This window comes from Piliocolobus tephrosceles, chromosome 1 (assembly GCF_002776525.5).
Source record: "Piliocolobus tephrosceles isolate RC106 chromosome 1, ASM277652v3, whole genome shotgun sequence".
NCBI classification, from domain to species: Eukaryota; Metazoa; Chordata; class Mammalia; order Primates; family Cercopithecidae; genus Piliocolobus; species Piliocolobus tephrosceles.
This window is the reverse complement of record NC_045434.1, coordinates 211,377,102-211,404,540: the sequence shown is the minus strand read 5'-3', so window position 1 is coordinate 211,404,540 and position 27,439 is coordinate 211,377,102. Positions and strand designations below refer to the sequence as shown.

Genomic DNA, 27,439 nt, shown 5'->3' with positions numbered 1-27,439 from the left:
CCATGTGTAAGTGCAAGCATCTGACAGTGAAACACACACCACGTTATTGGAAAGTATTTTCCTTTTTGCCCTGAAATAGTACATTTGGGGCATTACATCAATAACAGGGGCTTCTCTAAGTATGAGTGTAGATTATCAGCGATGGCTTCTATTAAAGGATTTTTTTTTTTTTTGAGACGGAGTCTGGCTCTGTCGCCCCGGCTGGAGTGCAGTGGCCGGATCTCAGCTCACTGCAAGCTCCGCCCTTACGCCATTCTCCTGCCTCAGCCTCCCGAGTAGCTGGGACTACAGGTGCCCACCACGTCGCTCGGCTAGTTTTTTGTACTTTTTTTAGTAGAGACGGGGTTTCACCGTGTTAGCCAGGATGGTCTCGATCTCCTGACCTCGTGATCCACCCATCTCGGCCTCCCAAAGTGCTGGGATTACAGGGTGAGCCACCGCGCCCGGCCTATTAAAGAATAATTAAGAAGGCATTACAAAATAAGCTATAAAAAAGGAAATGTTGGGGCTAGTGAGAGCCAATGGAGGGCATTAGTAAAAGGATGCTGAGTACATCTAAGCCCTCCTTGAATCACAGGAAAATGAAACAGTTGTTTTCTATTTAATTGTTTTCTGTATCCCTATCTTTACCCTAGGACTTACTGTGATAATTTTTTTTTTTAAGACAGTCTCGCTCTGTTGCCCAGACTGGAGTGCAGTGGCAGGATCTCAGCTCATTGCACTCTCCACCTCCTGGGTTCAAGTGATTCTCATGCCTCAGCCTCCTGGGTAGCTGGGATTACAGGTGCCCACCATCACGGCCGGCTAATTTTTGTATTTTTAGTAGATGGGGTTTTGTCACGTTGGCCAGGCCGGTATCAAACTCCTGACCTCAGGTGATCCGTCTGCCTCAGCCTCCCAAAGTGCTGAGATTACAGGTGTGAGCCACTGTGCCCGGCCTATTGTGACATATTATATTTGTTTTTTTTTTTTTTTTTTTTGTGACAGTGTCTCACTCTGTTGCCCAGGCTGGAGTACAGTGGCACAATTTCGGCTCACCTCCACCACTTCCTGGGTTCAAGCAATTCTCATGCCTCAGCCTCCCAAGTAACTAGGACTACAGGCGTGTACCACAACACCCGGCTAATTTTTTATAATTTTAGTAGGGATGGGGTTTCACCATGTTGGCTAGGCATGTCTTGAACTCCTGACTTCAGGTGATCCACCCGCCTCAGCCTCTCAAAATGCTGGGATTACAGGTGTTAGTCACTGCGCCCAGCCTATTGTGATATTTCTTTACTTAATAACTAGCCAATGAATCTCTTAATAGCATTCTGTTTTCCTCTAAGCATGCATAAAAAATGGTCAAGTAAGTCCATGATTGGCCGGGCGCGGTGGCTCACGCCTGTAATCCCAGCACTTTGGGAGGCCGAGATGGGCGGATCACAAGGTCAGGAGATCGAGACCATCCTGGCTAACACGGTGAAACCCCGTCTCTACTAAAAAATACAAAAAACTAGCCGGGCGAGGTGGCGGGCGCCTATAGTCCCAGCTACTCCGGAGGCTGAGGCAGGAGAATGGCATAAACCCAGGAGGCGGAGCTTGCAGTGAGCTGAGATCCGGCCACTGCACTCCAGCCCGGGTGACAGAGCGAGACTCCGTCTCAAAAAAAAAAAAAGTAAGTCCATGATAACTCATTACCTTTTCCCTGCAAGAATGTACTATAGATTACCAAACCTGCAGAACCAGTCTGCATGGAGACAGGAGGAGGACAAACCAGGCTTACTCTGCTTCACACCCACAGACTTGGAGTCATAGCACACGGAAATTGCTTTAATGACCTTTTATACCCCCTGCTGATAAAGCAATTAGAAAACTGAAGAGTTTCATAGTGGTAAGATATCATTTAACAATACTGAATTAGATATTAGAAATGGACTCTTCATATGTTCCTATGGTCTATAAGCTTAATGTGGATCTTTAAACCAACAAATAAAACAATTCATCAACTGGAGAAACAGGTTTGTGGCCATAATCAGCACTCTGTAATGTCCCATCTTCACCACTATCTGTGCTTAAAATTCTGCAGTGCTATCTTCAGAATAAGGATAATGATTTGCAAATACGACCATTTCTTTTCATTGCCCTTGACAATTACCTTTTAAAAAGAAAGAAAAGTAGGGTCTTACTCTATCATCCAGGCTGGAGTGTGGTGGCATGATCAGAGCTCACACTGCAGCCTTCAACTCCTGGGCTCAAGTGATCCTCTTACCTCAGCCTGAGTAGCTAGGACTATGCCTGGCTAACTTAAAATTTTTTTTGTAGAGAGTCTTGCTATGTTGCCTAAACTGACAATTACTTTATTAAAAAAATTTTTTTTTTCTGGGCCAGGGGCGGTGGCTTACGCCTGTAATCTCACCACTTTGGGAGGCTGAGGCGGGTGGATCACCTGAGGTCAGGAGTTTGAGACCAGCCTGGCCAATGTAGCAAAACCCTGTCCTTACTAAAAATACAAAAATTAGCCGGGCATGGTGGCGCACGCCTGTAATCCCAGCTACTTGGGAGGCTGAAACAGGAGAATTGCTTGAACCTGGGAGGTGGAGGTTGCAGTGAGCTGAGAGTGCATCACTGCACTCCAGACTAGGTGACAGAGACTCCGTCTCAAAAAAACAAAACAAAACGTTTTTTTTTTTTTTTTTGAGATACGGAGCCTCACTCTGTTGCCCAGGCTGGAGTGCAGTGACACGCTCTCAGCTCACTGCAACCTCTGCCTCCCAAGTAGCTGGGGTTTCACCATATTGGCCAGGTTGGTCTCGAACTCCTGACCTCAGATGATTCGCCCACATCAGCCTCCAAAGTGCTAGGATTAAAGGTGTGAGCCACTGTGGTGCCTGGCCTTTTTTTTTTTTTTTGAGATGGAGTGTCACCCTGTCACCAGGCTGGAGTGCAGTGGCGTAATCTCGGTTCACTGCAAGCTCCGCCTCCTGGTTCAAGGGACTCTCCTGCCTCAGCCTCCCGAGTAGCTGGGACTACAGGCTCCTGCCACCAAGCCTGGCTAATTTCTTGTACTTTTAGTAGAGACGGGTTTCACTGTGTTAGCTAGAATGGTCTCGATCTCCTGACCTCGTGATCCGCCCACCTCGGCCTCCCAAAGTGCTGGGCTTACAAGCGTGAGCCACCGTGCCAGGCCCGGACTTTCTTTTTTTTTAACTGTTCCATATGGGGCAGGGCTAAATGTTACGTGTGCACCCATAGTCACCGCCAATTACTTTTTTTTTTTTTTTTTTTGTGAGCTGGAGCCTCGCTCTATCACCCAGGCTGGAGTGCAGCGGTGCAATCTCAGCTCACTGCAAGCTCCGCCTCCCATCCTCCTGCCTCAGCTTCCCGAGTAGCTGGGACTACAGGCGCCCACCACCATGCCAGGCTAATTTTTTTGTATGTTTAGTAGAGATGGGGTTTCACCGTGTTAGCCAGGATGGTCTCTATCTCCTGACCTCGTGAACCTGCCAGCCTCCGCCTCCCAAAGTGTTGTCTTACAGGTGTGAGTCACCGTGCCTGGCCAATCACTGCCAATTACTTTTGAACAGAGAACATAATATGTAATTAGAGGAGGTGGGATATTGTTGATGCAGCTATATCATTGAAAACTGGCAGAAGTCCTGAAGCTGGTGGGGCTAAAAAAAAAAAAAAAAATTGGTGGAAGGGCATATGTTGAGACTTGGAATAGCTTTTCTGGAAGGTGCTCTAAGGCAGGGGGTAGAGTAGTACATAGGTAGTCAAATGATGAGGCTGAGGGTGTCTACCAATAACAACGCCACAGAGCTTCCTTGGCACACTTCCTGCTGCTGCTATGTGGGATCCTGTTTGGCTCGCTTAGGATTCTGACGTTCTCCAGGTGGTGAGGCCTTCCTTGCTGAGATGCTCCGGAGGGAATGCAAACTCTGCATCTGCTGCAGGCGCAGGGCGAGCTCCCGCTCACAGGCCTCTTGAACAGTCTCCGTCTTCCTTACGTCCCAGTTCAAAGTAACAGCCAGTGCTTTGGGGTCTTCCCTGGTAACCAACTGTAGCAAGAATAAGAACCCCTGAGAACTGGGTCTTCTGTGCGCCTCTCCTGCTGCTCTCCTGACTCTCTTTTGGGGAGTGCGATGAGGCAGTATCTGTTTATGTTACCTCTTTACACTGAAATGCTGGGTTTCCTTTACCATCAATTGCCATGAGCTTTTTTTTTTTAAGACAGAGTCTCGCTCTGTTGCCCAGGCTGGAGTAGAGTGGTGCGATTTCTGCTCACTGCAAGCTCTGCCTTCCGGGTTCACGCCATTCTCCTGCCTCAGCCTCCCAAGTAGCTGGGACTACAGGCACTGGCCACCATGCCTGGCTAATTTTTTTGTATTTTTTTTAGTAGAGACGGGGTCTCACTATGTTCGCCAGGATGGTCTCGATATCCTGACCTCACGATCCACCCGTCTCGGCCTCCCAAAGTGTTGGGATTACAGGCGTGAGCCACCCCGCCTGGCTGTCATGGGCTTTTCTAAGATGAGTTTTCACTCTTGTCGCCCAGGCTGGAGTGCAGTGGTGCGATCTTGGCTCACTGCAATCTCTACCTCCTGGGTTCAAGTGATTCTCTTGTCCCACCTCCTGCCACCATGCCAGGGTAATATTTGTATTTTTAGTAAAGACGGGGTTTCACCATGTTGGTCAGGCTGTTCTCGAACTCCTGACCTCAGGTGATCCACCTGCCTCGGCCTCCTAAAGTGCTGGGATTAACGGGCGTGAGCCACTGTGCCTGGCCAAGCATGGGCCTTTTCTTACAACACCAACAGGAAGCAGTCCTTGGAAAGTTTACTTGGAGCAACTCTAAGGTCCTCCGCCTTCAGGAAATTTTTTTTTTTTTTTGAGACGGAGTCTCGCTCTGTCGCCCAGGCTGGAGTGCAGTGGCCAGATCTCAGCTCACTGCAAGCTCCTCCTCCCGGGTTGACGCCATTCTCCTGCCTCAGCCTCCCGAGTAGCTGGGACTATAGGCGCCCGCCACCTCGTCCGGCTAGCTTTTTGTATTTTTTAGTAGAGACGGGGTTTCACTGTGTTAGCCAGGATGGTCTCGATCTCCTGACCTCGTGATCCGCCCGTCTCAGCCTCCCAAAGTGCTGGGATTACAGGCTTGAGCCACCGCGCCCAGCCCACCTTCAGGAAATTTAACCGAGCTCAAGTCAACTGTTTCCTTCCCTTCTATCTACAATAGGGAGGTACTTGTGACAGGGACAAGGGCAAAGAATCAGAAGTAGCACCCACCCTGGCGGGTCCCCTTCCTCAAGCTTTTAGTTCCCTGTTCTTAGCCAGCAGGCGACGATCCCTCAAGTTTGCCTTTTCCTGTGACATTGACAGACCTCAGGATGGACTATAGATCTTCTTTAACCATGGAAAGAACCAGACGCCATCTCAGACCGGGCCCCACTATTCCTCCCTGTCAGAGACAGTCATTTCATTACCAACTTTGGACCAGAGTCTGTCGGATGATCTGAAAAGTGTATGCATTTTTCTTTAAAGCTATTTTGATTTAGACTAATGAGATTTTTGCAAATGCTGGGGCATAGAATAGGCAAATTGGCAGCTAGGATTCATAGTCCGCAGAGGTGAACAAAAGGGTCCACACGTCTCTGCACGGTAATACTACAACCCAGGGCATGTCCTTCTCTGTAGCTCAGTGACCCTGGTTTCCGCCCACCTCCAAATCCTGACTAGATAAGCTCAGCTCTGGAGCCGGCTTCTCCCTCAGTGCAGTAAGGATGTGGCTCGCCAGCATGACGTCCGAGGAGGTCTCTCTGCTGATACCTGTGTCTACTGCATCTGCCTCCTCACCCAAGGCCGCTTTGGACTCTGCAAAGGAGACACGAGACAGAGATCAGATGTGGTGTGACCATACAGCCACGTGACCAACTCGCCACAATAATTGGCTGGGCAAGAGAGAAACATGCCCTTCCTGCATCCCAGCAGCTGTGACTTCAGTGGCTCTGGCTGCATCACAAATAGTGTCCTCCCGAGGGACGCCTTCATCAGCCCTGAATTCTCAGAGTAACTCTGCCTGCAGAGAGTCCTACCTTCCTGCTTTGACAAGAGGCTGCCCTCTTTCTCCAAAGCCTCGAGGTACAGCTGCAGGAGCTGCTTGGACTGACGCACTTCCTCTCTTTGGTCAAGCACTTGTTGGAGTGTGTGCTGCAGCTGCTGGACGGTGGCACAACTCTGGTGTAGTTCCTGAGCCAGGTCTGCGCAGGGAGCGTCAACAAGCATCTAAAAAACAAACAGACGCTGAGAAATCTACAAGGACTTTCTTGTTTTTGAGATGAGTCTGTTCTGTTGCCCAGGCTGGAGGGAGATGGCGCGATCTTGGCTCCCTGCAACCTCCGCCTCCCGGGTTCAAGCAATTTTCCTGCCTCAGCCTTCCTAGTAGCTGGGATTACAGGTGTGTGCCACCAAGCCCAGCTAATTTTTGTATTTTTAGTGAAGTCGGGGTTTTGCCATGTTGGCCAGGCTGGTCTCAAACTCCTGACCTCAGGTGATCCACCCACCTTGGCCTCCCAAAGTGCTAGGATTACAGGTGTGAGCCACTGTGCCCGGCCTACAAGGACTTTCTAAACATGGTGTTCTACCTCTCAAATACATCCATTTCAGAACTCACTGAATCCAGTTCCCAAAGTTACTTACTATGATGGCTGGCTGACAGTCAAGAGAAAAACATGTGATTTTTCCAATTTTCTTCTAGTGTTAAAATTGGGAAGAAGGGTTGGGTGTAGTGGCTTACACCTATAATCCCAGCACTCTGGGAGGCTGAGGCAGGAGGACTGCTTGAGCCCAGGAAGTTTAAGACCAGCCTGGGCAACATGTTGAAACCCTGCCTTGGCCGGGCGCGGTAGCTCAAGCCTGTAATCCCAGCACTTTGGGAGGCCGAGACGGGCGGATCACGAGGTCAGGAGATCGAGACCATCCTGGCTAACCCGGTGAAACCCCGTCTCTACTAAAAAAAAAATACAAAAAAACTAGCCGGGCAAGGTGGTGGGCGCCTGTAGTCCCAGCTGCTTGGGAGGCTGAGGCAGGAGAATGGCGTAAACGCCGGAGGCGGAGCTTGCAGTGAGCTGAGATCCGGCCACTGCACTCCAGCCTGGGCGACAGAGCGAGACTCCGTCTCAAAAAAAAAAAAAAAAGAAACCCTGCCTTTACCAAAAATATAAAAATTAGCCGGGCATGGTAGAGTACGCCTGTGGTCCCAGCTACTTGGGAGGCTGAGGTGGGAGGATTGCTTGAGCCCAGCAGGCAGAGGATGCAGTGAGCTGAGATCACACTACTGCACTCTGGCCTGGATAACACAGCTAGACCCTGTCTCAAACCAAACCAAACCAAACCAAAACAACACCAAGAAATCATTTCCTCAAAGAGGACTTCCTCCATGTTCCAATCTAGAGTAGCCCCCACCACTCTCCGCATACCACTGTCTGATACGCTTTCCTGTTGTTTTCTGCCTCCCTTCATCAGAATACAAGCACCATTAGAGCAGAGACTGTGTGTGGCTTGTTTGCCGCTGCACGCCCAGTGCATAGAACCATGACAGGCACAGGATGGGGCTCAGTCAACATTTTTGGGGCCAAGCGCAGAGGCTCATGTCAATAATCCCAGCACTTTGGGAGGCCAAGGTGGGAGGATTGCCTGAGCCCAGGAGTTCAAGACCAGCTTAGGCAACATGTGAAGACCTCATCTCTATAAAAAATTAGCCCGGGCACGGTGGCACACGGCTGTAATCCCAGCACTTTGGGAGGCCGAGGCGGGTGGATCACAAGGTCAGGAGATCGAGACCATCCTGGCTAACACAGTGAAACCCCGTCTCTACTAAAAATACAAAAAAATTAGCCAGGTGTGGTGGCGGGCACCTGTAGTCCCAGCTACTCGGGAGGCTGAGGCAGGAGAATGGCATGAACCTGGGAGGCGGAGCTTGCAGTGAGCTGAGATTGTGCCACTGCACTCCAGCCTGGGTGACAGAGCAAGACTCCCTCTCAAAAAAAATAAAAATAAAAATAAAAAAACTAATTAATTTTTTTGAGGTGGAGTCTTGCTCTGTCACCAGGCTGGAGTGCAATGATGTGATCTCAGCTCACTGCAACCTCCGCCTCCCGGGTTCAAACTATTCTCTTGCCTCCGCCTTCCGAGTAACTGGGACTACAGGCACACGCCATCACGCCCAGCTAAGTTTTGTATTTTTTTGTTTTTTGAGACGGAGTCTTGCTCTGTCTCCCAGGCTACAATGCAGTGATGTGATCTCTGCTCACTGCAAGCTCCGCCTCCCAGGTCAAGTAATTCTCCTGCCTCAGCCTCCCGAGTGCTGGGATTACAGGTGCCCGCCACCACACCTGGCTAATTTTTATATTTTTAGTAGAGACTGGGTTTCACCATCTTGGCCAGGTTGCTCTTGAACTCCTGACCTTATGATCCACCCACCTCGGCCTCCCAAAGTGCTGGGATTACAGGCATGAGCCACTGCGTCTGGCTCTATTTTTAGTAAAGACAAGGTTCACCATGTTTGCCAGGATGGTCTTGATCTTTTGGCACCATGTTTGCCAGGATGATCTTGATCTTTTGGCGTCGTGATCTGCCCACCTCGGCCTCCTAAAGTTCTGAGATTACAGGTGTGAGCCACCGTGCCGGGCCTTATTTTTTTTATTTTTGAGATGGAGTATTGCTCTGTCGCTCAGGCTGGAGTGCAGTGGCCGGATCTCAGCTCAATGCAAGCTCTGCCTCCCGGGTTTACACCATTCTCCTGCCTCAGTCTCCTGAGTAGCTGGGACTACAGGCGCCCGCCACCTCGCCCGGCTAGTTTTTTTTTTGTATTTTTTAGTAGAGACGGAGTTTCACCGTATTAGCCAGGATGGTCTCGATCTCCTGACCTCGTGATCTGCCCGTCTCGGCCTCCCAAAGTGCTGGGATTACAGGCTAGAGCCACCGTGCCCGGCCTCGGGCCTTATTTTTTTTTTTTTTTTGAGAGTCTTGCTCTGTTGCTCAGGTTGGTGTGGTATAGTCATGGCTCACTGAAGCCTTGACCACCTGGGCTCAAGTGATCCTCCCACCTCAGTTTCCTGAGTAGCTGGAACTATAGGCACACGCCACCACACCCAGCTAATTGTTGTAGAGATAGGGTTTTACCACATCCAACTCCTGAACTTGCACTGGGTGACAGAGCAAGACCCTGTCTCAAAGAGAAATTTTCTTTGAATGAAAACATACTTTTTTTATCCCAAGTTTTTTTTTTTTTTTGAGACGGAGTCTCACTCTGTCACCTGGGCTGGAGTGCAGTGGCGCAATCTCAGCTCACTGCAAGCTCTGTCTCCCGGGTTCACGCCATTCTCCTGCCTCAGCCTCCCGAGTAGCTGGGACTATAGGTGCCCGCCACCACGTCCGGCTAATTTTTTGTATTTTTAGTAGAGATGGGGTTTCACCGTGTTAGCCAGCATGCTCTTGATCTCCTGACCTCGTGATCCGCCCACCTCGGCCTCCCAAAGTGCTGGGATTACAGGCTTGAGCCACTGCGCCTGGCCTATCCCAGTCTTACTAGAGAGAATACACAAGGAGAAAAGCTAAGCTGCTGGCTCAAAGTCATGGTGATAGTGCTGGGATGTGAAGCCAGCTACTACAATGCTACATTCTCTTTTTTTTTTTTTTGAGACAGAGTCTCGCTCTGTCGCCCAGGCTGGAGTGCAGTGGCCGGATCTCAGCTCACTGCAAGCTCCGCCTCCTGGGTCCAGGCCATTCTCCTGCCTCAGCCTCCCGAGTAGCTGGGACTACAGGCGCCCGCCACCTCGCCCAGCTAGTTTTTTTTGTATTTTTAGTAGAGATGGGGTTTCACCGTGTTAGCCAGGATGGTCTCGATCTCCTGACCTCGTGATCCGCCTGTCTCGGCCTCCCAAAGTGCTGGGATTACAGGCTTGAGCCACCGCACCCGGCCTAATGCTACATTCTCTAGCAGGGCATCCCTGACCCCAGCGTCCACCTAACTAGGTTTAGGGTGGATCCCAGGCATTTGCATTAAAAAAAAAATTTTGGCCAGGCATGGTGGCTCATGCCTGTAATCCCAGCAGTTTAGGAGGCTGAGGCAGGTGGATCACTTGAGATGAGGAGTTGAAGACCAGCCTGACCAACATGATGAAACCCCATCTCTACTAAAAATATCAAAATTAGCTGGGCTTGTTGGTGTGCACCTGTAATTCCAGCTACCCGGGATGATGAGGCAGGAGAATCACTTGAACCCGGGAGGTGGAGGTTGCAGTGAGCTGAGATCGCACCACTGCACTCCAGCCTGGGCGACAGAGTAAGACTGTGTCTCAAAAAAAAAAAAAAGAAAAAAAATCCACAGGTAATTCCGCTTCATGATGAGGGTTAAAAAATCACTCTAGGTGAGAATGAAAAGATGAAAAATCTTAGTTGTAATTTAAGAATTATTTAAAAATTAAGATTAAAACAAAGAAATTGTTATGGCAAGTATGGAAGCGAAGAAGGTGCTGGGCGGGGGGCAGAGGCCAGATGAGCATTGCAGTAGATTGTGGAGGAGGCTTACCTGGAGGTCTTCCTCTGATAGGAGGATGATGCTGGACAGATCTTCTTTCAGCTGCCTGGCCACATTCTTCCACTTCAACCCTGCTCCCCTGTCTGTTTCATCTACATCAAAGGACTCTTGGGAAATCCAAGCTGTACCTCCATCTGACACATGGGAGAAAATGCCAGTCACAGAACAACCTGAAGTGCTGTTTTCACCTCCTCTCCAAGCACACACAGACCTCTTGAGGATCTAGATTAATTTCAATGGGAAAGCAGCATCTTATCTCAAGGATTCGCAGGAGGGCCTATCTCCATCTAGGACCTTGATTTTCCCTCTTCTTTCACTTTTTTTTTTTTTTTTGAAACAGTCTCACTCTGTTGCCCGGGCTGGAGTGCAGTGGCACAATCTTGGCTCACTGCAACCTCCACCTCCCGGGTTCAAGCGATTCTCCTGCCTCAGCCTTCCAAGTAGCTGGGATTACAGGTGCCCACCACCATGCCCAGCTAATTCTGGTATTATTTAGTAGAGACGGAGTTTCTCCATGTTCGCCATGCTGGTCTCAAACTCCTGATTTCAAGTGATCCGCCCGCTTCGGTCTCCCAAAATGCTGGGATTACAGGTGTGAGCCACCGTGCCTGACCCTCTTTCATCTTTATTTCTGTGTGCAATGGCTCTGTATTCTTCCATAGAAAGAAGCCATTTAAACCCAATGTATGGTCACACATACACAGAATCCCATCACACTTCTCCTTTTGGTTTCTGTGCGTCCAGGTGTGTCCCGTTTTCGTAAACAAAAACGGTCATTTTTGCCAGCATTTCTCTGCTGCTTGGTCCCTTCTTTTTTTTTGGGACAGAGTTTCACTCCTGTTGCCCAGGCTAGAGTGCAATGGCGCGATCTCGGCTCACCACAACCTCCACCTACTGGGTTCAAGTGATTCTCCTGCTTCAGCCTCCTGAGTAGCTGAGATTATAGGCATATGCTACCATGCCCGGCTAATTTTGTATTTTTAGTAGAGATGGGGTTTCTCCATGTTGGTCAGGCTGGTCTTGAACTCCTGACCTAAGGTGATCCGCCCGCCTCGGCCTCCCAAAGTGCTGGGATTAGAGGCGTGAGCCACCGCCCCTGCCCTTTTTTGTTTGAGACAGTCGCCCAGACTGGAGTGCAGTGGTGTGATCTTGGCTCACTGCAAGCTCCGCCTCCCGGGTTCACACCATTCTCCTGCCTCAGCCTACCGAGTAGCTGGGACTACAGGCGCCCGCCACCATGCCCGGCTAATTTTTTGTATGTTTTAGTAGAGATGGGGTTTCACTGTGTTAGCCAGGATGGTCTCGATCTCCTGACCTCGTGATCCGCCCACCTCGGCCTCCCAAAGTGCTGGGATTACAGGCTTGAGCCACCAAACCCGTCCTGGTCCCTTCTTTAATTGGGGGAGCTGTGGCCATTGATTACTGTCCCTTAGGCCTGAGTACAAAGGTGGCTGGTAGGGCCACTGCTGTAGGATACTTTCCTCAATTTTGTGGCACACTTCAAGACCCTTTTTTTTTTTTGAGACGGAGTCTTGCTCTCCGCCCAGGCTGGAGTGCAGTGGCCGGATCTCAGCTCACTGCAAGCTCCGCCTCCCGGGTTTACGCCATTCTCCTGCCTCAGCCTCCCGAGTAGCTGGGACTACAGGCACCCGCCACCTCGCCCGGCTAGTTTTTTTTTGTATTTTTAGTAGAGACGGGGTTTCACCGTGTTAGCCAGGATGGTCTCGATCTCCTGACCTCGTGATCTGCCCGTCTCGGCCTCCCAAAGTGCTGGGAATACAGGCTTGAGCCACCGCGCCCGGCCCAAGACACTTTTTTTTAAGTCCCTCCCTAAAAGTAATCCCCCCTCAAGACACTTTTTTTTTTTTTTTTTTGAGATGGAGTCTCGCTCTGTAGCCCAGGCTGGAGTGCCATGGCGGGAACTCAGCTCACTGCAAGCTCCACCTCCCGGGTTTAAGCCATTCTCCTGCCTCAGCCTCCAGAGTAGCTGGGACTACAGGCGCCCGCCACCTCGCCCGGCTAGTTTTTTGTATTTTTAGTAGAGACGGGGTTTCACCGTGTTCGCCAGGATGGTCTCAATCTCCTGACCTCGTGATCCGCCCGTCTTGGCCTCCCAAAGTACTGGGATTACAGGCTTGAGCCACCGCGCCCGGCCTCAAGACACTTCTTGATCCTTGATCACCAATGTTAGTCCCCTTTATATCTCCTGTGATGATGATGACAGTGACAGGTAACATTTATTGAGTCCTTAACTATGCACCAGGTAAGATCTAAACGCTTCATATCAGTGGTTCTCAAGTGGGAGCGATTTTGCCCCCCAGGAGACATCTGACAATATCTGGAGTTATTTATTCTTGGTTATCATAGTTGTGGGGGGAAGTTCCTAATACCTAGGATGCTGCTAAACATCCTACAATACAAAAAGCATCCTCTGCACAACTCCAGCCCCAAATGTCAGCAGTATCATTGAGAAACCCTGGCTTGATATGTACTATATATATATATATATATATATATATTTTTTTTTTTTTTTTTGGAGACGGAGTCTGGCTCTGTCGCCCAGGCTGCAGTGCAGTGGCCGAATCTCAGCTCACTGCAAGCTCCGCCTCCCGGGTTCACGCCATTCTCCTGCCTCAGCCTCCCAAGTGGCTGGGATTACAGGCGCCCGCCACCTCGCCCAGCTAGTGTTTTGTATTTTTTAGTAGAGACAGGGTTTCACCGTGTTCGCCAGGATGGTCTCGATCTCCTGACCTCGTGATCCACCCGTCTCGGCCTCCCAAAGTGCTGGGATTACAGGCTTGAGCCACCGTACCCGGCCTATATTTTCTTTACAACAATCTTAGGGGACAGGTTCTATAATTATGATGTCAACAAGGCACTTAGAGGTTATGTAATTTGCACAAGGTCACCTGGCTAGTAAATGGTAGAGCCAGGATCCAGACCTAAACAGCCGGACCGCAGCCTGCAGCACTGAGCTCCCTTCCAGACTGCATTTTAGTTACTGTCTGTCCATGACTTAGTTGAGAACTGGGCCCATGTCTCATTCATCTATTTTTTTTTTTTTTGAGACACAGTCTTGCTCTGTCGCCCAGGATGGAGTGCAGCAGCACCATCTCAGCTCACTGCAACCTCCACCTCCCAGGTTCAAGCAATTCTCCAGCCTCAGTCTCCCAAGTAGCTAGGATTACAGGTGCCTGCCACCATGCTCAGCTAGTTTTTGTATTTTCAGTAGAGACGGGCTTTCGCCATGTTGGCCAGGCTGGTCTCAAACTTCTGACCTCAGGTGACCTGCCCACCGTGCCTGGCCTCATTCATCTTTATCCCCAGGACTCAGCACCATGTCTAGCACATAGAAAATGCTCAGTAAATGTTTGTTGAACAAATGCTTAAAAAGCCAGACAAATGGCAACTGTGTAGTGAAAATAATCATGACGGATGCTGTACTGCATAGGCCATTTTCTATATGGCTAGAGTTTCTCACCTGAATTGTTGTATGCCCATTTCTCATTATTGGCCAATGCCACAAACTTGGTATTGGAAGGTAGACACAGAAAGTAATCGTCATCATCCACTATGGTGCCATCCTCTGCCAGGACCAGGGTGACTGGTGTCAGGGACTTATCAATGGCCAGAATGTCACAGGCTGAAAAGAATAAAATATTTGGCAAATGACAAATAACCATAAGGAAAGTATATCTATCCCTGCATCTCAAGTAGGTATGGCTCCAGAGCTGAGCAGAACTCCTGGTAGGTAATAACTAGAGTAACAATCATCACTTCTAGCACTAATAGAACACTCATCACATGCCTGATTCTGTTCTAAGTGTTCTTTTCTCTCTTTTTTTTTTTTTGTAGCAGGGTCTCACTCTGTTAACCAGGCTGGAGTACAGTGGTGTGATCTCGGCTCACTGAAACCTCTGCCTCCCAGGTTCAAGTCATTCTCCTGTCTCAGCCTCCCGAGTAGTTGGGATTATAGGCGTGCACCACCATGTCCGGCTAATTTTTGTATTTTTAGTAGAGACATGGTTTCACTATGTTGACCAGGCTGGTCTCAAACTCCTGACCTCGCGATCTGCCTGCCTTGGCCTCCCAAAGTGCTGGGATTAGAGGCGTGAGTCACACGCCCAGCCCTAAGTGCTTTTCTTTTTTCTTTTTTTTGAGACTAGTCTCACTCTGTCGCCCAGGCTGGAGTAGAGTGGTACAATCTTGGCTCACTGCAACCTCCGCCTCCCGGGTTCAAGCAATTCTCTGCCTTAGCCTCCTGAGTAGCGGGGATTACAGGCGCTGGCCACTGTGCCTGGCTAATTGTTGTATTTTTAGTAGAGATGGGGTTTCACCATCTTGGCCAGCCTGGTGTGGAACTCCTAACCTAATGATCTACCTGCCTCGGCCTCCCAAAGTGCTGGGATTATAGGCGTGAGCCACCATGTCTGGCCCAAGTGCTTTTCATATATAGTATTTAATCTCATAATAATCTTGTAAAGTAGGCACTATTATTAGTTCTGTTTTATAGATGATGAACCCAAGGCTCAGAGAGGTTAAGTAACTTGTCCAGGATCATGCCGTAAGTGGCAAAGCTGAGACTTAAACCCACAAATTCTGGCTCCTGAAAGTATGTTTACTCTAGCTACTCTGCACTCACGTATGGTACGCATTTGAGTTTTTACTGGAATGAACAACCAAAGCCTGGTCTGATTCCCTGCGAACAAGCAGTCTCTCATTCATTTATTCAGTTGTCCTTTTTTTTTTATTATTGAGATGGAGTCTCACTCTGTTGCCCAGGCTGGAGTGCAGTGGTGTATCTGCGCTCACTGCAAGCTCCGCCTCCTGGGTTCACGTCTTTCTCCTGCCTCAGCCTCCTGAGTAGCTGGGATTTCAGGCGCCCATCACCATGCCCTGCTAATTTTTTTTGTTTTTAGTAGAGACTTGGTTTCTTCATGTTAGCCAGGATGGTCTCAATTTCCTGACCTCGTGATCCGCCCGCCTCAGCCTCCTGAAGTGCTGGGATTCCAGGCGTGAGCCATCACACCCGGCCCTCAGTTGTCCTCTTAAATTCTACGTGTGATGAATGTCAAAAAATACACCAAAAACACCAGGTGCGGTGGCTCACGCCTGTAATCCCAGCACTTTGGGAGGCCGAGGTGGGCACATCACGAGGTCAGGAAATCGAGACCATTCTGGCTAACACGGTGAAACCCCGTCTCTACTAAAAAAAAGACAAAAAATTAGCCGGGCGTGGTGGTGGGCGCCTGTAGTCCCAGCTACTCCAGAGGCTGAGCAGGTGAATGGCGTGAACTGGGGGCGGAGCTTGCAGTGAGCTGAGATCCCACCACTGCCCTCCAGCCTGGGCGACAGAGTGAGACTCCGTCTCAAAAGAAAAAAAAAAGAAGGAAAGAAAATGCTTTTTGTTCTTTACAGTATCTTCCTTAGCAGCTTCTTTTTTAACCTATGGGAAAGTATAAAAGAAGTGGAAGCTTCTATCAGTAGCTTTTCATATTATCATTGGCCGAGAGGTTTTCTCCAGGACCGGTCTGTGCTATCCCGTTTAGTGATAGCAATGCTTCAAATACTAACGAGACTGGAGTGAGCAGAAATAGCCAAGAGACTACAAATATCCTTCAGCGGTGTTGTCTACCACCCAATAGAACAGCAAGGCATGTATGGGCTGGGCTGCAGAGAACACGAGCCTCTGTGCCACGCACATCCAGCCAAGGCACTGAAGGGGAATTAGAAGTAAAGTAATCTAATGTCAGGAAAAAAATACATAAATGCTTATATGCAAAATCCATGTCACCAAAGCATTTATAATGCATTCGCTGTTCATGGGCCTCTGCAAATTTCCATATGATCTCTGTTGGTGACTGAGAGTAAGCAACTGTCCCCTCTGACACACACTGTGACTACATGCCTGGGGCTGGCTCACACATTTAACCTGTCAAACTTCTTTAGGTAAGCAATTTGTTGCTACCGGCTAATAAGACTTGCAAGTCACTTAAATATATCAGCTTATTTGAGAGAAGCAACAATCCTTTGAAGCAGGGCTGTAAATATTATACCCAGTTTGCTGATGAGAAAACTGAGGGTTGAGAGACGGTTAACTGCAAGGCCAAGCAGCTGGTAAAGGTATGGAGCCGGGCTCGGAACTTCCATCGGCTCGGTCACTTACAACTCACGTTCCTTGTCTGGACCTCCAGAAATGGTCAGTAGCAGCTCCCTCTTTCCCGCATAGGTTCTTGCCAGAGCGGAAGGTGGAAACCCCTCCCCACCCCGCCGTGGGCTCAGCTGGGGGTTCTTGTACCACCTGAGTGTGCCGGCGTGGCTCCTGCCTTGGTCCCAATGGGCTCCGCTTGGTCCAACATCTCTAAGCGATTTCAGGCAAGAGACCTAAGCCGAATCTGGCTTAATGTGCACTTTGCTTCCTGGCTCTCTTCCCACCGCTGTGGAGTCTCACACGAGATTAATTACGCTCAAGCGCCTGAAATCTGTAAATCGCTAAGCTCACTTGGACCATTTCTGTCCCAAGGCTCCACCCGAGCTACAGGAATCCCCAAGTCGCCTCTCCTGACCCCGCCTCGCCCCCGCCGGACGTCCTCTCCCGGCCCTGGCTCCCCCACCCGCTCGCCCGGGGTCCCGAGCCAACCCTTGCTCCTCAGGTCTTCCAGGCAGGAGGCGGCCACGCCGTGCTGTTCGCGGCTGTGGTTGCGGCGCAGCAGACACGGCTTTAGAGTCCGGATATCGCCAGATTCTGGTGCCCCGGCGTCCCCGGTCACCTCCATCCTCTCCAAAGTGAGACCTGCCCGGCTTCCAGAAGCCGCGGGAGGCCGGAGCGGCAGCCCTCCTACTCGACCCCCTTCCGCAGCCTGCCGGGAGATGCAGTTCGCTCCGCAGCAAATCACACATGGGACCAGGGCACGCCGGGAGATGTAGTTCTAGTTGCCGCTAATCACGTGTGGCGTCGAGGCATGCCGGAAACTGTAGTCTCTGGGTTTAAAGCCGCTTTCGTTCTATCGCGCGATTCAGCCTAGGAGTTGTTTTTACCTCGTATTTAGGAGCTGCATTCGCGCGTTCAAAAATAAGGCCAATGGAGACTTATTTTGCATGACGATGCACATGCCTGTATACTGTATTGAATTTTTAGAGCATTTCTATTCGCATATGAGATGCATGATGCTAATAACAGACACCTGCATGTTTCCACCCATTCTATTTCCTGCTTCAACTGTGCAAATTAGTTTGGGGTCTCAGAACAAAATGCTTAAATAAACATAGTAAACATTAAAGTCTCAAATGCATCGGAGAGGAAAGGGGAAATGCGAACCTCGGAACTGCTGGAGATTATTCAGATGCCTCTTGACAACATATTCATCTTTGTTTTAATATTGCTACTATGGAAAAGTTTGTTTTTTTCTTCCTGAAAAATTAACATCTAAGATAAAAGAATAGTAATAAAAATGATCAAAAAGTTCCTCGCTTAAAAGAGGGCATTTTTTTTTTTTTTTTGTTGAGACGGAGTCTCGCTCTATCACCCAAGCTGGAGTGCAGTGGCCGGATCTCAGCTCACTGCAAGCTCCGCCTCCCGGGTTCCCGCCATTCTCCTGCCTCAGCCTCCTGAGTAGCTGGGACTACAGGCGCCCGCCACCTCGCCCGGCTAGATTTTTGTATTTTTTTTTAGTAGAGACGGGGTTTCACCGTGTTAGCCAGGATGGTCTCGATCTCCTGACCTCGTGATCCGCCTGTCTCGGCCTCCCAAAGTGCTGGGATTACAGGCTTGAGCCACCGCGCCCGGCCACAAAAGAGGGCATTTTATGTAAACTAGAAGTAATTATCTGCTCATATTTATTCATTCGGGGGACAGTTTCCTTCCTTGTTTTTTTTTTTTTCCTTTTTTTGAGACAGCGTTTTGCTCCGTCTCCCAGGCTGGAGTGCAGTGGCGCGATGATGGCTCACTGCAGTTTTGATCTCCTGGGCTCAAGCCATCCTCCCACCTCACATTTTGTTTATGAAAACGTGGGTGAGGGCCCCGGGGGCGGCGGCTCACCCCTGTAATCTCAGCACTTTGGGAGGCCAAGGCGGACAGATGGTCTGAAGTCAGCAGTTTGAGACCAGCTTGGCCAACATGGTGAAACCCCGTCTCTACTAAAAATACAAAAATTAGCCGGCCGTGATGGCGCACGCCTGTAGTCCCAGCTACTTGGAAGGCTGAGGCAGGTGAATCGCTTGAACCCGGGAGGCGGAGGTTGCAGTGAGCCGAGATCGCACCACTGCACTCCAGCCTGGGCGTCAGGAGCAAGACTTGTCTCAAACAAAAACAAAAACAAACAAACAAACAAAAAAGTAGGAGAGGAAATTAGATATTTATCTCAAGAAAAGTTTAGGCATTTAAAACAGCGTTTAGTAGGAGGAATTATTAATTAAGTCATCCCTTTTAAGCAGTCTATATTGATCAAAACACAACTGTAATAGGAGCTGGCGGTTAACTCTAATGTATGCATCCTTTTCATATAATTTCATTTTAAATTTTCTTATCTGATTTTTATTTTTATTTTTATTTCTATTTTTTTAATTTTTTAATTTTTTTCTTATCTTATTTTTAGACAAGGTTTCGCTCTGTCGCCCAGGCTGGAGTGCAGTGGCATAATCATAGCTCACTGCAGCCTCAACCTCCTGGGCTCAAGGGATCCTCCTGCCTTGGCCTCCTAAAGTGTTGAGATTACAGGTGTGAGCCACTGCTCCTGTCCAATATTTAATTTAAAATCCAACAATTAAAAAAAAATCTAACAATTCAACCAGAGTAAAATAATGACGTTTTATAGAAGCCTCTTCTCTTCAAAATGCCTTTTGTATGTTCTCGCAATAGAGCTGCATGCTTATCTGAGTGCTATCCCCACAATACTGTAATTGTGTGTGTGTTTGGCCTGGGCGTGGGAGTAGGGACTGAGTCTTGAATCTTTTTATTTCAAGGCCTACCAAAGTTCCTAGCATATAGTAGGCACTCAATGAATGGAACTGAACTGATGTCTAAAAATTAATTTCCAAGTTTCTTCGCATTCATCCATTAGCAAGTAACTAAATATGCTCCGGGCACTGTGGGGATGGGCAGAGATTTAACTCAATAAGAATAATATGGGCCGGGCGCGGTGGCTCATGCCTGTAATCCCAACACTTTGGGAGGCCGAGGCGGGCGGATCACCTGAGATCGGGAGTTCGAGAGCAGCCTGACCAACACGGAGAAACTCCATCTCTACTAAAAATACAAAGTTAGCCGGGCGTGGTGGTGCATGCCTGTAATCCCAGCTACTCGGGAGGCTGAGGCAGGAGAATCGCTTGAACCCGGGAGGCGGAGGTTGCGGTGAGCCGAGATCGTGCACTCCAGCATAGGCGAAGAGCGAAACTCCGTCTCAAAAAAAAAAAAAAAAAAACCCAGAATAATACACATATAACAACGCAACAATGCAAAGAAGCTATAGACTTGGGATCTTCCTGGAAAGCAGAGATTAACGGAAACTATGCAAGGTGACCCGGACACCCGGGCTCCACCCTCTGCCCCAGTCCCCCACATCGACAGGCTCTGTTCCGGCTACCTTAGTCTGGGCGGGAGGGCGAGAGCGAGGGCGCCTGGGAGAAACCTCGCCCTGCGGCGGTTGATTAGTCAGGCCTCAGAAAGATGGCGTCTTCGGAGCAGGCAGAGCAGCCGAGCCAGGTAAGGGGAGTGGGACTGCTCCGCTGTGCGGCGGAGACCCCGGCTGGAGGGGGCGCTCAGCATACGACTGGGAGCCGGGTAGGGACCCCGAGTCTCCGAGGCTGGGGACCCCGACCTCTTGCCCCCCTCCCGAGCCCCGCCCCTCCCCAGGTCCTCCCCGCCCGGCCCCTCCCCCGGTGACCCCTCTTTGACCACATTCCGGAGCCCGGGTTCTGGTGTTTGGCCTTGCCCCCGGGTCCCAACTTCCTGCCTGCCAGCACCTCTGGTCCCACTTGAGCTTGGCGGGGAGGGTGGCGGGACCTTTGGGAAGTCCTCAGCCTTGAGCTGCGAGGGCTTGAGAAGGAGAGGATAGATCGTTCCCGGCTGTCCCCTCCGGGGAGGGGCCTGATTTCATCAGGGTTCCCACTCGTTCATGGCCTCAGGCTCCTGGAGTGGCTGCCAGCCTCTTCATCTGGTAGTCACCTTTGCGCTTTTCTCGTCAAGTTGGAGAGTCAGAAATAATATAGTCGAGCCCTCGCAGTGCGTTGATAGGAAAGGGACGCACTGTGAATAACAGACGCCACCAAGCTTTTGGCTGAGGACCCATCCTGGCTTCCCTGGGTTTGGTTTTGTTGGCCGAGGGCTCCGCTCTAGCTTTTCACCTGCAGATTCAGAGAAATCCCACTCCAATAAGGGGACAATAGGGACCAGTGTTGACGCCTGTGCCTCTGCGGTAGGGAGGCAGTGGATGATAAGGCCTCCGAAGGGGTTTATAGTCGAAAGGTGGGGTGGGGTGGGATGGGGTGAGGAGAAAAGGGTAAAGAGAGATCTTACATTTCACTGCGTATGTGCTGTCATGTTGAGGACAAATTACATCTATTATCTCGTTTAGTGTTCACTACAACCTTTATGAAGTGCAGGCTGTTAACCTCCATTTCACAGAAATGAATACTAAGGGTTTGACATGCCCCAAATCGTGTGCCCTGTTGAGCCTGTATTGTACCTGTGTGACTCCTCTAGTCTTCCATATATTTTTGAGTTAATTAGGATTAGAATGAGGAAGAGGAAAATAGTTTCAACTTGGGGCCTCATTCCTCCTCTCTCACCTCCTTGAAACATGTCTAAGAGTTTTCAGCAACTTACTAGTATTTAACTTCCTTTAGAGGTAGAAGACCACTGCTTAGTATTTCTTACTGTCTTTTTCTGCGTATCTGTTACAGGAATTGCACTTAAAGGAGTTGGTGTGTTCCCCCATACCAGCTTCTATTAGCAGTGTGAATGATTCAGGAAGAAGATGTCTTGATTGTAAAACATGGGAAATAACAAGGACTGATTCTGGCCTTCTCACCGTCAGGTGTTCTGGAGTTTGGCAAGTGTCTTGTGAGGAGGGCCTCTCCTTCGTTGCCTTACCACATTCAGTTTGTGAAATACTGAGGCGTCTTGGGGTCTGGATTTCTCTGAATTGTTTGGTGTTAGGAATGCCCACAGGCTGGAATTGAAGGGTGTCTTCAGTTCCTGATTCTTTTTTCTTTTTCGAGATGGAGTTTCTCTCTGTCACCCATGCTGGAATGCATTGGCGCAATTTTGGCTCACTGCAACCTCTGCCTCCTGGGTTCGAGCGATTCTCCTGCCTCAGCCTCCCGAGTAGCTGGGACTACGGGTGCCTGCCACCATACCTGACTAATTTTTGTATTTTTAGTAGAGACAGGTTTTACCATGTTGGCCAGGCTGGTCTTGAACTCCTGACTTCAAGTGATCTGCCCGCCTCAGCCTCCCAAAGTGCTGAGATTATATGCATTAGCCACCATGCCCGCTTCTGTTCCTGATTCTTACAGGACATTTAATTTGCCGGTGCTGTAAACAGTACTAAAAATCTTGCCACTTGGAGCCATTGTCATGCCCAAGGATTCTTTTGGTTTTGCAAGTTTGCTTTCTCTGTATATGTATTTAATAGAAAAGGATCTAAGGTCCTTTAAGGGGGCATGGCCATCACTTACTTGATTTTCAGCTCTGCTTCTTCTTTGCCCTGCTTTCCAAAGCTGGTAGAGGTAGGATTGCAACAGAACATACCAGCAGCCTAGGGGAAAAACTTGAACTTTTTTTTTTTTTTGGAGACACAGTCTCGGTCTGTCACCCGGGCTGGAGTGCAGTGGCGCGATCTCGGCTCACTGCAACCTCTGTCTCCCGGGTTCATGCCATTCTCCTGCCTCAGTCTCCCGAGTAGCTGGGACTACAGGTGCCTGCCAGCATGTCTGGGTAATTTTTTATATTTTTAGTAGAGATGGGGTTTCACCGTGTTAGCCAGGATGGTCTCGATCTCCTGACCTCGTGATCTGCCCGCCTTTGCCTCCCATAGTGCTGGGATTACAGGCATGAGCCACCACGTCCAGCCAAAGCTTGAACTTTTCATACCAGATTCTATCGCTATCTAACAAGTAGCAAATGCACGCTTTTTGAATGAACCAACGCTCTTCAGCAACTGTTTGTTTCATTTTCAAGTCTTGATCAATCCAGTTTGCCATTTCTCCGATTAAAGCAGTATAGGATTGAAAGGATTGTTTAGCTAATTCCCCCACACCTGGTTTGTTGTGTAGGGTTAGAACCGTGGGGCTGAGCCAGTATTCTGTCTCTCACAGGAAGTTTGTTTGTTAGCCTTGTCATACCAGTCTCTGGTTTCTAACGATTAAAGGTGAATAACCTTCTCTTCCCTTGAGAAGCAGTGTAGAATAGTGGTTACAAGTACAGGCTCTAAAGCCAGACCCTCTGGCTTGGAATCCTAACTCCACTAACTTGCCAGCAATGTGATCTTGGACAGGTCTACTTAATTTTTCTGGACTTAATTTCTCCATGTGTAAAACAGGGAAAATACTAGGACCTATCTCATAGAGTTGCTCTGAGGGCCAAATGAGTTATTTATTTATTTATTTATTTATTTATTTATTTTTGAGACCGAGTCTCACTCTGTTGCCCAGGCTGGAGTGCAGTGGCACGATCTTGGCTCACTGCAACCTCTCCCCGGGTTCAAGTGATTCTCCTGCTTCAGCCTCCCGAGTAGCTGGGACTACAGGTATGCACCACCATGCCTGGCTAATTTTTGTATTTTTTTTTAAGTAGAGGTGGGTTTCACCATATTGGACAGGCTGGTCTCACGAACTCCTCACCTCAGGTAATCCACCTGCCTCAGCCTCTCAAAGTGCTTGGGATTACAGGCGTGAGCCACTGCGCCTGGCCCTAAATGAGTTATTTATGTAAAAGTGCCAGAACAGTACCTGAAACAATGTGCTGTCTATTATTATTATTCAATTTAATAAGTTTTGAATTTTCACTCACTAATGGATCTAAACTTTCCTCAAGTTCTATTACAACATCTTTTGGGGTATCATTTTTCATGTGTTGACTACTTGTCTAGTAAAGTTCTTTTATTCAGAAGTAATTCCTTAAAATTTCAAGGAATGCCCTGAATGCTAGTGTTTATGCTAGCTGTCCTTCATTACTTTTGCATTTCAGGAACATACTTTGTCTTTTTTTTTTATTATAAGTTCTAGGGTACATGTGCACAATGTGCAGGTTTGTTACATATGTATACTTGTGCTGTGTTGGTGTGCTGCACCCATCAGCTCGTCAGCACCCTTTAACTCGTCATTTACATCAGTTATAACTCCCAATGCCATCCCTCCCTCCTCCCCCAGGAACATACTTTTTCATAATGGTATAGTCTTTTTAGTCTATCCTCAAGGCGATTTGTTGGAATTTCATTTATTGCTTCCTTTGTTCTGTGTTCCCCACGTTGCTCTGTTTTATGTGGTTGATCTATTGATTGAGACAGGGTCTAACTCTGTCACCAGAGTGCAGTGGTGTGATCATGGCTCACTGCATCTTTGCCCGCCTGGGCTCAGGCAATCCTTTCGTCTGAGCCTCCCAAGTAACTGGATCTATAGGTGCACACCATCATGCCTGGCTAATGTATTTTTAAAACAGTTTTTGTAGTGGTGAGTTCCTGGCTGGGCGTGATGGCTCATACCTGTAATCTCAGCACTTGGGGAGGCTGAGGTGGGAGGATCGCTTGAGGCCAGGAGTTTGAGACCAGCCTTTGCAATATAGGGAGACCTCGTTCCTAAGAAAATTTAAAAATTAGCCAGGCATGGTAGCGCTTGCCTGTGGTCCCAGCTACATAGGAGGCTGAGGCGAGAGCATCACTTGGCCCTGGGAGGTTGAGGCTGTAGTGAACGGTGATTGTGCCACTGCACTTCAGCCTGGGTGAGAGAGCAAGACCCTGTTTGGGGGGGAAGAAAAAGAGAGAGAGAGAGAGAAAAAAAGTGCTGAGATTATAAGCATGAGCCACCACGCCCAGCCAGCATGGCTGATCTCTCATGGAAGTCCTTTCTGGTGTGTACATGTTGGAGCCCGTAGGAATGAGAAACGTTATCTCTATTTCCCAACTTTCCTACTAGCTTTTCTTCCTTCGCTGAACAACAGAGGCATGGTTCAGTCTGATTACTTCACAGTTACTGAGTATTGAGTATTACTGTGGAAGGTAGATTTCCTATCTGTAGAGGTTCACTGAGTATGGTAAATTTTGCATTGAGAGGCTACAGAAGCAGGCAGGGAGAAGAGCAGAGTGAAAGAGTGGAAGAGCATGGCCTCACATCCTGGCAGGTTTTGGTGGAACTTCATCACTCACAACTATTGGACTTACCACTCCACATTTCTGAGTATGTTTTCTCCTCTGTAAAATGAGAGCAATAATAGTTACCCTAAAGCTGGGTGTGGTGGTGCATGTCAGTAGTTCCAGCTCCTCAGGTGGCTGAGGCTGGAGGATTGCTTGAGCCCAGGAATTGGAGTCTATAGTGCACGATGATCACATATGTGAATAAACCACTGTACTCCAGCCTGGGCAACAGGGTGAAACCCTATTGCTTAAAAAATAAATAAAATAAAAAATAATTACCCTTTTAGTGTTGACTGAGATCACAGCTGTGAAGAGCACCTGCTGCATGGTAATTGCCCAGAGTTAGTTTCCTTCTCCCAGTCTTTACATGTGGTTCTGAGAGTCTGTTGAACTCTTGAATAACAGTAGATCAGACAAAGTATTTGCCCTCTCAACTTTTTTTTTCCTTTTTTTTTTTTGAGATGGAGTCTCCCTTCCCTCTGTTGCCCAGGCTGGAGTGCAGTGGCTCAATCTCAGCTCACTGCACCCTCAGCCTCCTGGGTTCAAGAGAGTCTCCTGCCTCAGCCTCCTGAGTAACTGGGACTACAGGTGCGTGCCACCATGCTTGGCTAACTTTTTTTTTTTTTTGAGATGGAGTCTTGTTCTTTCTCTCGATCTGGAGTACAGTGGCCCGATCTTGGCTCACTGCAACCTCTGCCTCCTGGGTTCAAGTGATTCTCCTGTCTCAGCCTCCTGAATAGCTGGGACTACAGGTGCCCAACACCACCCCCAGCTAATTTTTTTGTATTTTCAGTAGAGATGGGGTTTTGCCATGTTGGCCAGGCTAGTCTTGAACTCTGGACCTCAAGTGATCCACCTGCCTCGGCCTCCCACAGTGTTGGGATTACAGGTGTGAGCCTTGCACCCGGCCTCAACTTTTTATTTTGAAAAATTTCTCACATATAGAAAAGTTGAAAGGATAATACTGAGAACTTCTGTAAAATTCCCCTAAAAACTTCACCAAGATGCACTGTTCACATTTTGCTGAATTTGCTTATGTCAGTCTCTATCTATCTGTCTATCTATCTATCTATCTATCTATCTATCTATCTATCTATCTATTTTTTTGGGGGAAGGATTTCTAGTAAGTTACAGACATCAAGGATTTTTCATCCTAAAATATTTCACCTTGTGTCTCATAAGAGTAAGGTTATTATTCCCCTACATAACCACAATACCATTATCACAGAAGAAATTTAAGTGTTGATAAATAATATTATTTAAAACAGAATCTGCACTCAAATTTTCACACTTAAATCAGGATCTAGTGAAGCAACAGAGTTTGCCTTGATTTGTCTCTTTAGTTTCTTTCTTTCTTTTTTTTTGTTTGAGAAGGAGTCTTGCTCTGTTGCCCAGGCTGGAATGCCGTGGTGCAATCTTGGCTCACTACAACCTCTGCCTCCTGGGTTCAAGAGATTCTCCTGTCTCAGCTTCCCAAGTAGCTGGAATTGCAGGTGCCCACCACCATGCCTGGCTAATTTTTTTGTATTTTTAGTAGAGACAGGGTTTTGCCATGTTGGCCAGGATCATCTCGAACCCCTGACCTCAAGTGATCCACCCACCTCAGCTTCCCACAGTGCTGGGAGCCACCATGCCCAACCTCAAACTTTTTTTTTTGTTTTGTTTTTTGAGACAGGGTCTTACTCTGTCACCCAGTCTGAAGTGGAGAGGTGTTATCACAGCTCACTGTAGCCTTGACCTCCTGGATTCAAGTGATCCTCCAGCCTCAGCCTCCTGAGTAGCTGGGACTATAGTCATGCACTATGATGCCCAGCTATTTATTTTTTGTAGAGGTCAGGTCTCGCTGTGTCACCCAGGCTGGTCTCGAACTCCTGACCTCAAGCGAGCCTCCCGCCTTAGTTTCCCAGGCTTCTTTTACTTAACGTATATTTTTGAGATTCATTCATGATGAAGAACAGCGAGTTTATTATCACGACTTTATATAGTTATATAGTTATTACATTGTATGAATGTGTTTGGCTATTATTAACCATTCTACTTTTTTTTTTGAGACAATATCGGCTCTGTTGCCCAGACTGAAGTGCAGTGGTATGATTTCGGCTCATTGCAAACTCTACTTCCCAAGCTCAAGCCATCCCCCTACCTCAGCTCTTCCGGTAGACCACAGGCACATGCTACTACACCTGGCTAATTATTTTTGTAGTTTTTGTAGAGATGGGGTTTTACCATGTTGCCCAGGCTAGTCTTGAACTCTTTTTTTATTTATTTATTTATTTTTGAGGCGGAGTCTCGCTCTGTCGCCCGGACTGGAGTGCAGTGGCCGGATCTCAGCTCGCTGCAAGCTCTGCCTCCCGGGTTTATGCCATTCTCCTGCCTCAGCCTCCGGAGTAGCTGGGACTACAGGCGCCCGCCACCTCGCCCGGCTAGTTTTTGTATTTTTAGTAGAGACGGGGTTTCACCGTGTTAGCCAGGATGGTCTCGATCTCCTGACCTCGTGATCCGCCCGTCTCGGCCC

At 48.6% G+C, this 27,439-nt stretch overlaps 2 protein-coding genes across 3 annotated transcripts in view; one reads left to right on the top strand and one right to left on the bottom strand.

The window, feature by feature from the left end:
• Window positions 1-3,268: 3,268 nt before the first annotated feature.
• Window positions 3,269-17,471, bottom strand: DFFA (DNA fragmentation factor subunit alpha). Its single transcript, XM_026449766.1, has 6 exons — window positions 17,217-17,471; window positions 14,058-14,219; window positions 10,568-10,710; window positions 6,072-6,261; window positions 5,699-5,850; window positions 3,269-4,040 (listed from the first exon to the last, which is right to left on the bottom strand). The coding sequence occupies exons 1-6, from the start codon at window positions 17,350-17,352 to the stop codon at window positions 3,828-3,830; spliced, it is 996 nt and encodes a 331-aa protein (XP_026305551.1). The 5' UTR covers window positions 17,353-17,471; the 3' UTR covers window positions 3,269-3,827.
• A 2,689-nt stretch (window positions 17,472-20,160) lies between these two features.
• PEX14 (peroxisomal biogenesis factor 14) overlaps window positions 20,161-27,439 on the top strand; it is a 153,336-nt gene continuing 146,057 nt past the window's right edge. The window contains exons 1-2 of one of the 2 annotated variants that reach the window (XM_023215315.1): window positions 20,240-20,276; window positions 21,476-21,496. In XM_023215315.1, the coding sequence (XP_023071083.1) occupies window positions 20,241-20,276; window positions 21,476-21,496 (57 nt within the window). In that variant the 5' untranslated portion in view covers window position 20,240. Of the gene's footprint in view, window positions 20,277-21,475; window positions 21,497-27,439 lie in introns of both variants that reach the window. The other variant, XM_023215316.1, reaches the window with a different exon arrangement.